Source organism: Pelodiscus sinensis, chromosome 22 (genome assembly GCF_049634645.1).
Source record: "Pelodiscus sinensis isolate JC-2024 chromosome 22, ASM4963464v1, whole genome shotgun sequence".
Classification (NCBI taxonomy): Eukaryota; Metazoa; Chordata; order Testudines; family Trionychidae; genus Pelodiscus; species Pelodiscus sinensis.
Window position 1 is genome coordinate 15,117,412 of NC_134732.1, and position 12,122 is coordinate 15,129,533.

Here is a 12,122-nt window from a genome sequence, read left to right on the forward strand (position 1 = left end):
CACAACTCTCATTATAGAACTATCTTGGGATTAATGCTAAGAGAAGTTTTCTTATGTTGTTTTGTGATTACTTGGGATTTTTATACTCTAGTGGCAAGAGAGGAAAAGATTACACTTTTTTTTGTTTAATCTGAAATGAATACTGGGAGAGGTCATTGCTCTTTGTGTTAGGAGAACCTTAAATGTTATTAGTACTTTAAATTGTTTTCATTAAAGGTTATTGTGCAAATAAATCCTGTCTGGGGATACTGGACTGTGTATCTGTCTGCCTAGCTATCTTATTTATTTGCTTATTTTGCAAGACTATCAATTTGTCTGTCTGTCCCTCTTGTCTATGTCTACCTATTCATGGTCCATTCTAAATCTTCTAATGACCTATCATTTCTTCTTGATATAATTTAGAGATCCATTAGTGCTGTTGTTTTTCAGATACTATTAAAAATCAGATACCCTTAAATGGGATAGCTACTGATATGAAATTGCTATACAATAGAACACCCATAAGTATTTTAATATGGATTTTTTTATTAAAGTTGTATATCTCACTTACAAGCTTTTTTTTTCCTCATGGCTCTTAAAGCTCTGTCTAATTTTTGTATATTTCATAGAAGAGTTGTGTTCTTGCAAACCCTGTTTCACCTTCTCCCTGTTTCTTCCAGCTAATCTGTCTTTTAATTTGTTGCAGGTGGTGCTTGCTAATGAGCTCTCCCTTTCCCCTTATAATGAACGAGAAACAAGACCTCAGGTAGTTGGACGGTTTATAGCTGAATCTTTGGAAACTTGGCATTATCAATGAGAAATTGTCCTATGTGCCTGCCTCGTCACCAGTGCAAGAAGCAAAATAAAAAGCAAACAAGTCAGTGGTCATATTATCAATAAAGTGACCATAGGAGAACCTGTTTAGATGGCTTATAAAATTTACTACCCAAATTATGTTGTCAGAAAGATTGCCCTTTGAAAGAAGTAAAGTTTAGGCCCAAAGAGTCACTCATTTCAAGGTTATATAGATAATAATGTTGCTTAAATATTTTTTTTAAATAATGATTTCTACAGTTTAAGGCACTTTAAAAAGCTCAACATTTGTAGCAGATGAAAAGGTTAAAGAAAACTTGACCTAGCCTCATCACGTAGCCTCTCCAATTTTTCACCTATCAAATTTCATCACCAAACTAGAATTTGATAGCTCTATTGATTGAGTAGAGTCACCTCTAGATTCCACACTGATTTAGAAGATCTTTTATGCAAAACCAAACAAAAACAAAAAAACAAACCCCACATTAAGTTAAGGAAGACTTTTGACCGCTGATCAGCAGTTCTGGAAGGGCTGTCTATAAATCTCCAGATCAAGTGACTTGTAAACGTGGCTTCTGTACTAAGAGACTTTCCTTGTCTGAATGCAGCATACAGAGCTGGGCCATTGTTGTCATCTGGATCTCCTTAAGCTATATAATATTTGTAGATGAGACGTTTCCATGCTGATCCTGACAGTAACTCCTAGTCCAGTAACTGCCTTTCTCAGGACTCTAGGCATTTCCTTTGCCCAGGGACCCTGTGCTTGGTCTCAGTTGCCATGCTGTACCTGGTTGCTTTTCTGTTGCACTGTCTCCTTCTGGCCATGGGACACTATGACATTTGCAAATCCTGGGTGACCACAGATGATGGCCCATCATGGGAATTTTACGCTTGCCAGCCCAAGGCCATGCGAATGAAGGATTATGTGATCGTGAGAGTGGATCCACCAGGAATCACCTGTGGGGACCCTCCTGAAAGATTTTGTACTCATGTAAGTATTTGGTTTTATTTGTTTTCTTAGTTGACGTGGTAATTAATTATGCTTGTGTCATCAGGGACGGAGTACTGTCACCCTGAGGCACTGTATAATAAAGATACTCAGGATCAGAATGCAAACCGTTTTCTGGTAGCTGGAACAAGGAACTTGAAATTAGCCCCTCTATCAAGCTTGTTGCACCATCCTCCTCATAGTCCTTTCTGAACACCTTAGTTTTATTCAAAGCTCTGCCACTGACTCACTGTGAGACCTTGGTAAAATTGTTCAACCTCCCTAGGATCTCCATTGCCCCATATGTAGCATGGGAAGAATACTTATCACCTCACAAGGTTGGTAAGTAAGAACATAAGAACGGCCGTACTGGGTCAGACCAAAGGTCCATCTAGCCCAGTATCCTGTCTACCGACAGTGGCCAGCACCAAGTGCCCCAGAGAGGGTGGACTGAAGGCAATGATCAAGCGATTTGTCTCCTGCCATCCCTCTCCAGCCTCTGACAGACAGAGGCCAAGGACACCATTTTATCCCCTGGCTAATAGACTTTTATGGACCTAACCTCCATGAAATTATCTAGCTTCTCTTTAAACTCTGTTATAGTCCTAGCCTTCACAGCCTCCTCTGGCAAGGAGTTCCACAGGTTGACTACACGCTGTGTGAAGAACTTTCTTTTATTAGTTTTAAACCTGCTCCCCATTAATTTCATTTGTCCTCTCCACACCACTCATGATTTTATATACCTCTATCATATCCCCCCTCTAACTGTTTGCAAAAAGTGTCTTCCAACACTCCTGTCATCTGAAGAAGTGAGTTGTGCCCACGAAAGCTCATGATCCCAACTACATGTTTTGTTAGTCTTTAAGGTGCTACTAGACTATTTGTTGTTTTTTAAGTTTTTCCTGTTTGCAAAATGCTTTTGAGGCCTGTGGATGAAATGTGCAATAGAAGTGCAAAATACTATGCTACGTATCTGGCTATCAACACCATTCATCTTTCTCAGAAACTCTCTTTTCTGTCATATCATTTTCTGCAACATGTAAATACCAGCAGAACAGCCTAAGAGTGGGAGACAGTACTGGCTCACATAGCAGAGTAATTTAGACAGCCCTTAAATCAAAGGAAGAATCACTGAAGCTGAAGATCAGTTGTTTTATTATCAGTTTGGTATGAATGATGTTTTTAGGTCACAAGGGCCAGACTTTCAAAGCGCTCACATTTGAGGTCAGATTTTCAAAATATCTCAGCAACCCATGTACATCCATCTTTTGAAAATGTCCACTAAGCGAGTGCCTAAATGGGAGCAGAGCATGTCTGAAAATCGGTCTCTAAAGGCCTGTGTAGTCCACTGGACTCCTAATCTCAGGAGCCATGTTTTATCAGTGATAGGTAGATGTTCTGTTAGGCTATGTCTACACTATGAGTTTTTTTTGGCAAAATATGCTAATGAGGTACTCATTTGCATATTTTTCTGCTGATCCGTTTTTTCGCTAGGTTTTGTGTGCAAAAACAAGCGGTGTGGACGTTTTCTTTTCCCGCCAGATTGGTAAACCTCCTTTTTTGGGGGGCATAAGGATCTGGCAGGAAAAGGGGTTTTTGCGCAAAAAGAAAACGTCCACACTGATTGTTTTTTGCACAAAAACCCTAGCAAAAAAAATCTGCAGAAAATATGCAAATGAGATCATGACTCATGCAAATGAGTCCTACGTTAGCATATTTTTTGCCGAGAAAACTCGTACTGTAGACAAGAGTGGCCCGAGGCCGGCTGCGGCAGCTAGCGCCCCAGGCGGAAGGTGCGATCGGCGCCCCCGCCTGTACGGCTGTCAATAGCTGTGACGTCATCATTGGGCACCCGGGCTGGCGGCGCCCTAGGCGACTGCCTAGTCTGCCTAGGCTCACTGGCCGCCCCTGAGTGTAGACGTAACCTAAGTGTGCATTAGGGCACTGATCAGAGAGGGAGGGATATATTCTGGTTCATGTAGGCTAGGGACTTGCATGCAGGACTCCTGCATCTCAAACAGCTTGATAAGGAGAAATCCCTAAAACCTAACTCTTGTATTTAAAATCTTTAACCTGTTTTCCCTTAAATATTAATCGTTGCCTTTTATTGAGCGCACCACAAAGCTCAGCAGGATCATTTTAATTTCTAATTCACAAGGATTACTTTGTTTAAAGAGTTCAGAGGTCAAAACAAACAGCAAGACAATATGGTTTAAGTCCTTCCCTAACTATACAATGTTAGTCACGGCAAGTCAACAAAAAAAATCAAATCATGTTTTTAAGGAGGACTGATAAAAATCAAACTGTGTACTTAAGAGGCTTCCACCCCACTGGCACTGAAAAGGGAAGTTTCTTCTTTACAGACTTTACACCAATTATTTGTGAAGTGGAGGGAGTATTGTCTAGTGGCTAGAGCAACTGCTGGAAGTGAGAATTCTCCATTTGCATGCTCTACCCTACCACTGTCTTGTTTTGTAAGATTAATTAAGCCACTTGAATTCTGTGCTTCAGTTCCCCTTTTTGTAAAATAGACAACTATAAGCTGCTCCTGACTCCTCTTGAGAAAAATCAAGTTCTTTTGTCCCAAGAGGAAAATATTGCCCTAAAGCCAACTGAAGTCAAATCTCCATGTTCACCAAAATACAAAGCCAACATTTGTATTGTTGCATATGTTCAGAGTGTTTTAATTAGAAACACCTAATAATTAAGTCCACTAATTTCAAATTTTCCCCTTTAAACTAACATTGTATTGGGACAGATGAAGTTATAGGCCTGCAAGAAAACAGTTAATGATTAGCAAGTCAGTCCAGAAGCATAGATTTCCATTTATCTGAGTGGCTGCAAAGCGATTAAAAGTTGAATAACAGATTTCACTGAATTCATCAGGAAGCAGTTACTTGCCAATGCTCTCTGGTTAAGACTGCATCAGACCTTGGTGTTATTGATCTATCAGGAGGTAGCCATTCAAATTTTACTGACTCATTACATAAATATTTTTAGCCAATAATGAGCCAGCATCTATTACATGTAACATTAATACTTCCTATCTTATACAGTCATTGTGTATCTTAAGTAACGTACCTGAATTGCTTAGCGAACCTGGAAAGAAAGGATCTAGAAATGCAAAATGTTTTTTATGGATTTGGTGGCAATCACACAGCTAGCTCCAAAACAAACATACCCATCCTACTATAGATGCTAACTGAGTTGTCCAGTAGAGATAATTTCATATCTCGTTAAAGTTTGAACTTGTATTGCAACAAAACACCCACCCAGGTGTATGACCCGAAGAACAAATTTGGAACAAAAATATTTAATTGTAAGTCATTTTCTATCTCATGAAGCAGATTCTGCTCCCAGACCCACTTGTGCAACTTGTGTTGCAATTCATGGGAGTTAAGCTTGCGTAGCTGAAGGTGGAATAAAGGTCCCATATGTTTATGCTGCAGTGCAATTAAATAAATATCTGGGGAAACAATGAACCGAGGAATTGTATAATAATTGCCGTATTGTAAGGGTAGAGCGTGACACTTGAAGCCTCTTTAGTTAACTTGTGTTCATCCTGTGGATATTGTTCCATGTATTTAGATTTTTATAGCCTCTTTTTCAAACTCTTGGTGCTCGATACAATTCAAAATAGCAGCGAACCCATTTCAAACATTTGTTAACCCATCATGTTAGTTAATTAGCCTCATAAAACCCCAGCTCAATCTGCCATTCCCCCCCTTCCTGGGCCATCTGCACCAATCCCCTAGCTTTTCCCAATGCTGAGTAAGTTCTAAAGCTGTAAAGAGGCATATGATAATGCTGCATATAACAGTAGATAGAAATGTAAATAATAACAATTAAGCAGAGTAGACAGCCAGCCCAACATTCAGTGGGCAGAACAATATGTTGCTGTAAGAGAAACCCTAGGACAAAGGCTAACTCTCAGGATTTCTGCACCTCTGGCTAGAAGGCCACCATGGTAACTTTTCACAGCGTCCGTCATGGAGAATGGTATATGCTCCTTTACCCTTGAGTGGCCCCTTGTGGTCAGCAGAGAGACAGCCAGCTTTGGATGAGGCTGTCTGTTCAATCAGAGGGTGCGTGTGGTGACTTAGCACCTTTTGACACAGAGAGGAGAAGACAATCTTAAGTGGGGAGGGAGGGATGTGAGCAAAGAATACTGGCCCTGTGAAAAGCAGATGGTGAGCAAAATCAAAACTAACTGGCTTCTAGTCCTTAGTCCCTGTATTCAAGAGGTTCAGGTTTAGCAACTCCCACAAATGTTATGGTGTTAAACTTTGTGTAACACAGCTAACTGTTTCTGGTATCTGGTTACATTTTCCACACTTTTTTTTTCCTTTCCTGTTGAGCTGATAGTAAAATATTCAAGTTTTGCTCTTGAGTTTTTAATTACTGATGCGGAACAGGTAGACACTCCTAAGAGCATGGCTTTTGAGCAGAGTAAATTTTCTGATGGCTGTTTTGATCTCTCTTTTCTCAGGTGTCTTCTGTAATAGCAGGCTGCTATGCATATAGTTAAAACAATAATTTTATTACTTATTAAGCACTCAGTGCCAAGGTGTGTGCAGGGCACTGCACACACAGCTGAAATAGAAATAAAATTACAAACAAGATTCATAAATATATGATTAAAAACATCAAAATAGATAAAGGGGAAACAATTATCTAAACACCGGGAATTATTAAAAATGGATGCAGCATGGGAGTCTTATAGGGGAGTTCATATTAAGGTGCCCATCTTGCTAGATGATGGATGCTTTTTCTGTGGTACCCTCAACTCCTACTGAAGTCAGGAAGACACTCTGCAGCCTCCAGAATCAGGCTCTAAAACTACAGCCACTCTGAAAGAGGAGTGTTTCTGGGTGATAGGCTGAGGCGAATGTCTGGGAGATGCAAAAGCTTTATCTAGTAGTGTACCTTCTCCAGTTCAAAAGCAATTTCAGTTCACATCTGGCTGCTTGTTCCACTCCGTAGAGCATTCCCGCTGCTTATTACAGTCAGGGGTTTTGTTTCCACAGTTCTTGAACTTCCTCCTGTTTATGTCCATGCCCTTCTGGCAGGGTCGCCTGAAAAAATAAATTGTAAATTTCATGATGGCTGGAAAGGGGGGGAAGGGGAAGATGGATGGATGAATAAATAAATAGACTGAATGAATCTAAAAGTGAGATTGGAAATTAATAGGAAGTAGATCTTGGGGGAAGAGTGAAATTTCAAAGACTGGATGTAGCGTGCTGCATACAACAGCTGAAACCCGATTTCACATGACGGAAAGTAAAGAATTGCTGCTCTATAGTAAACGTTTGTGTGGGTGCAGTAGCATTCTTCTGCATTACCTGATACAAACCTACTATATCATCATGCTGTTGTGGCAGACGGTATCGTGGCTAATAAAACACTCACACATCTCCAGATATTTTGGACCAAATTTTCCTCTGAGAGATACAGATTGTCCCTATTGATTATAAACTGATGTAACTGCAAAGAGAATTTGTCTTTTTTCTTTTCTTTTTCCTGGTCTGCAAAAGACTAATTATTTACAATTAACAGTTGTCTAGGTTTACAATGCAACTTATAGGCAGCGAAAAGACACATTCTCTGCCCTCAGCACAGGCAAATGTTAGGGCTCCCCTCTAGTTAAAGCGCATGCATTCTGATCAGAGTGAGACATGCTCAGCTACAGCCCTCAGCTAATGGAGAGGTGCTACAACAAGCTAACGTCCAAAACAGTAATCCACATAATTAGTTGTTGATTAATGCTCCATAGAACTGTCACCATGCCATAATACCTCCGTGGTGCACGGAGCCCATCTTTCCATTGTGAATTAGCCTGTGTTTGCAGAGGTTTGGGGGTGCTATTCCTCATTCACACGGTGCTCTATGGCACTGGCCTTTACACCACTGATTAATTTTGTTGTTTCTGAAAGTTTCCGTCTTTCTTTTAAAGCCAGGCGAAAATGGGGACTGTTTAAAAAAATGCTCTTCCAAAGAGATTCACTCAAAGATGCCTTCGGACATTATATCTAGTGGTTAGAACTGATGGTTTAACCCTTGTTATGCTAAAATGCTGCCCCTGGCCCACTCTACATACAGGAAATAAACAAGCTGACCTCACTATCTGTTGATACTGCGTATTAGAAGAACTTTCACTCCTCGTTTAAAGAAATAATGCTTCGTTGCTTGCCCTTGTCCAAACACTTTTCTCAGAGGAATGCAGACCAGTTAAAACATTAACTGAGCATCATAATACCCCTGGAATGCTGGTAATATGGTGCTCCCTCAGGGTATGTCTACACTGCCACCCTAGTTCGAACTAGGGTGGCAAATGTAGTCATTCAAACTTGCAAATGAAGCCCGGGATTTAAATATCCCGGGCTTTATTTGCATGTTCCCGGGCACCACCATTTTTAAATGCCCCGTAGTTCGAATTCCCTGCCCGTGGCTACCCGCGGCAGGGACTAGGTAGTTTAAATTAAAGCTCCTAATTCAAACTATCGTTAATCCTCATTGCAGGAGGAGTAACAGTAGTTCAAATTAGGAGCTTTAATTCAAACTATTTAGCCTGTGCCGAGTGTAGCTGCGGGCAGGGAGTTTGAACTACGGGGCATTTAAAAATGGCAGCGCCCAGGAACATGCAAATAAAGCCCGGGATATTTAAATCCCGGGCTTCATTTCCAAGTTTGAATGACTACATTAGCCACCCTGGTTTGAATTAGGGTAGCAGTGTAGACATACCCTCACTTACAGAGGGAGAAGAAAAACATCTTTGCAAAATGTTATTTGCCCTCCCCACAGCCTTTTTTTTAAATGGTTTGAGTTCCTCTAAGGAAAGTGGTTAGAGAAGGGGAAGTAACAAAGCATTATTCTTTAAATGAGGAGTAAAAGTTTTTCTAATAGGGAGCACCTACACAGCCGTGTTATTTTGGAATAACGGCCATTATTCTGAAATAACAATGCAAATGTCTACACAGCAATCCCGTTATTTTGAAATAATTTTGAAATAACGGGCGGCTTATTCAAACTTCTGTAATCCTCATTCTACGAGGAATAATGCCTATTTCGAAATAGCTGTAGTGTGGATGCTCCACTGCTGCTGTTTCGAAATAGCTGCTCCCCAGGGCCATTCAAAGTAATTACTCCCCAGTGCCTCCTGGGGCTCTAAATCGAGTTAGCGTGTGCACATTACGGAAGCCTGCCTCACACTAATTGTGAGGCTTCCCCATAGACTAGATGCGCTATTTCGAAGTAAGCTATTTTGGAGTATTTCTTCCAGAATAGCTTATTTCAAAATAAATGTGCAGTGTAGGCATAGCCATACACTGACTATCCATTGATCAGTGTTACTTTCAGATTTGAGAAGAAGTTCTGGGTAGGAATCAGAGTTAGGTACGGTTCCTACTCCTAATCACCTTTATCAACATCACTGATGTTCATGTAGCATTCACTGCTGCATTTGAAATTAAGGTTGATGACTCCTTGCCTACAGCCAGTTTGTATTAACATTTTCCATCTCCACCTGCAAAAGCATCTGCGTCACTCAGGGTTGTGAAAAATGGGAGGGCCTTTGTGAAATAAAGCCAATTTAAGCCTCAGCATAGATGCTGCTAGGTTAATGGAAGAATTCTTCCACTGGAATAGCTACAGTCTGAGAGGTGAATTTACTTAAGTGATGGAAAACCCCCTTTCATTACTGTAGTGACTATACAGTTACAGCTGTGGTGCATTAATGTTTCACTTTGGGCTCCACAATGTAAACAAGGGGTGGTCAATAATTTTTGAACGGGAGCCACTTCAGAATTTTTTGAAGTGGCCCCAGAAGGGGCGCGGCATCGGGTGGAAGAGGCGGGATCAGGACACTTCCATGCTTCCCCACCCACAGACCCTGATTGGTCAGGGGTGGGGGAGCAGCAAAGTCTTTGCCCTCCCGCTCTCCCTCCCCAGGAGAACCGCCAGCTGGCAGTTCTGAACAGCTTGCAGTTCACTCTAGGTACCCGTTGGAGACTTTGCCTGCTCCCCCCTGCTGTCTCCAGTCAATTAGAGCCTGGGGAGGGGGAGCACATGAAGTCTCTCGCTGCCTTCCCCCGCCCTGCAAGGGAGCTCCGCGCTTAGAGTCAACCGCCAGCTGCTTAGCTTGGTTGGCTTTAAATGCTGAGCCCCTTGCAGAGTGGGGAGGAGACATTGTGCGCTCCTCCCACCCCCAAGCCCTGATTGGCCTCGGGGTGGGAGGAGCGCGTGAAGTCTCCTCCTACCCTGTCCCTGTCCCGCAAGGAGCATGCGGTACTTAAAAGTGCCACACCCCTCGCAGAGCGGGAGGAGACTTCACGTGCTTCCCCCTCCCCCAGGCCAATCAGGGCTTGGGGGAGGGGAGTGCGCGAAGTCTCCTCCCGCCCTGCCAGGAGCGTGCATGCGCTGTGCACCCTTTGCAGGGTGTGGGCAGGGCGGGAGAAGACTTTGCATGCTTCCCCTGTACCCTCAGGCCCTGATTGGACTGGGGGCAGGGGGAGCAGGAGGGCCTGTGTCCCTGGCCGTAGGTTGGAGACTTTGCGTGCTCCCCCCTGTTGCCCCCAGACAATTAGAGCCAGATCAACTCGCTTGGCGGGCTGGATCCACTCGTGGTGTAGACAGACACTAGCGTTTGCCATAAAAGTACAGTCCTGCCCCACCTGCTGGATATAAACTCTGGCAGGTAGCTCAAGCCATCTCCTGCGCTGCTGCAGTATGGTGCTATTTTTAACACACTAGCTCAAGCAGAGCTAGTTCACGTCAGTCCGCCTCCCAACTGCTGTGTAGATGTATTCTAAGAAGGAATGCATCTCTAGCCTTAATTTAGAAGTTACTGTGTAGATTGAGTTTCCTGTACAACCTTTAGCTAAATGAGCTCAATGATCTATTTAGATGCATGAAGCAGAGTTTATCTTGTTATGAAAATAATGTTCCATTATACAATCAAATCTTCTCAAAATGTTGAAAACATGGGGATACAAAATTAGGAAATGGGAAAACATGGTGATACAAAATTAGGCTGCCAAATGGATTTAACTGATGCAATGAACTTTCAGCTAGCCCCTCTATGAAGGATATGGGAGATGGAATGAACTATTTTTAAGAAAAGTGTTGCTCTTCACAGGGGACCTTACACCAGTGTAAAAAATTCCTATAGAATTTAATAGGGTTGTATAGAGATTACTCCGGAGTCGTCTTATATAGAGGGTATTGTGGTCCAGTGGAAAGAGCACTGGACTGGAAGTCATGAGTTCTGGGTTTTATTATTTGTTCTGCTACTTTCATCATTCAGTGCTTCAGTTTCCTAATCTATGAAATGGGAGTAATGATACATTTATATAGTGCATTGATATGAATGAATGAAGAGTACAATGTAAGAGCTACATATTTTTTTCTGTAGAATTACTCTTAAAACTCAAAGGGTTCAATAGAGATTGAAATCCTTCCTATATAGTTTTGGGGATTTTTAAACCATATTTAGACCATCGCAAGGATATGTTTTTCTATTAAATTGTATAGGAATTTTCTACAATTACATTCATTTCAATACTATTGTAAGCAATGAATACAAGTTTAGCTCTATAGGTATTTGTGGTGCTTAACGTACTACATTTGTCTGTTTTTCACCTCTGAAAGTTGTAGTGCTAACCTAAGAGGAGCTTGAAGTACTATTTCAGATCCCAAATCTCTCTGGGATCGGGAGTTCTAATTCGGTCCATTACCATGACAATAAAACTTTACATTTCTAGTCTAGAGTCTTTCATCCAAGTGTCTCCAAGTACATTAAAAACATTCCTTTTATGTGATGAGTCTATATCCCATTCTGTAGTTGGAGAAGTTAATGCAGAGAGACATGTAGGCCCAGATGTTTACAGATATTTAGGTGTTGCAGTGCTCAGTGTTGCAACGCTTGACTGAGAGAGAACCTAAATCTCTTTTTCAAAAAGGACTGAGGCATTTAGGAGCCAAAATTTCACTGACTGTTAATGGGATTTTGACTCCTAAATGCTTATGTTCCTGGCTCCTAAATCAGTTAGGCATTGCAATGCTGAATGCAGCAGCGCCTAAATACCTTTAAACATCTGGGCCTAAGTGATTTGCCTAAGGCAGTTGTCTCCAACCTTTTTAAGCATGAGATCACTTTTTGAATTTAAGCGCAATCCAAGATCTACCTCAAACCCAAATACCCTTGATCCGCCTCCTTTGTGACCCTTCTCTGAGCCCCTGCCCCTGCCCACTCCATCCTTCCCCACCCCCTGCCACCCTCCTTCACTTTCACAGGGTTGGGGTGCAGGCTCTGGTCTTGGATTAAGGGATTTGGAGGGTGAGAGGG

At 41.9% G+C, this 12,122-nt stretch overlaps 1 protein-coding gene across 6 annotated transcripts in view; it reads left to right on the forward strand.

Moving 5' to 3' along the window:
• NTNG2 (netrin G2) overlaps nt 1–12,122 on the forward strand; it is a 91,447-nt gene that overhangs the window by 3,336 nt on the left and 75,989 nt on the right. For all 6 annotated transcript variants that reach the window (XM_075906036.1, XM_075906038.1, XM_075906039.1 and 3 more), the window contains one exon: nt 686–1,783. In XM_075906036.1, the coding sequence (XP_075762151.1) occupies nt 1,571–1,783 (213 nt within the window). In that variant the 5' untranslated portion in view covers nt 686–1,570. The remainder of the gene's footprint in view (nt 1–685; nt 1,784–12,122) is intronic.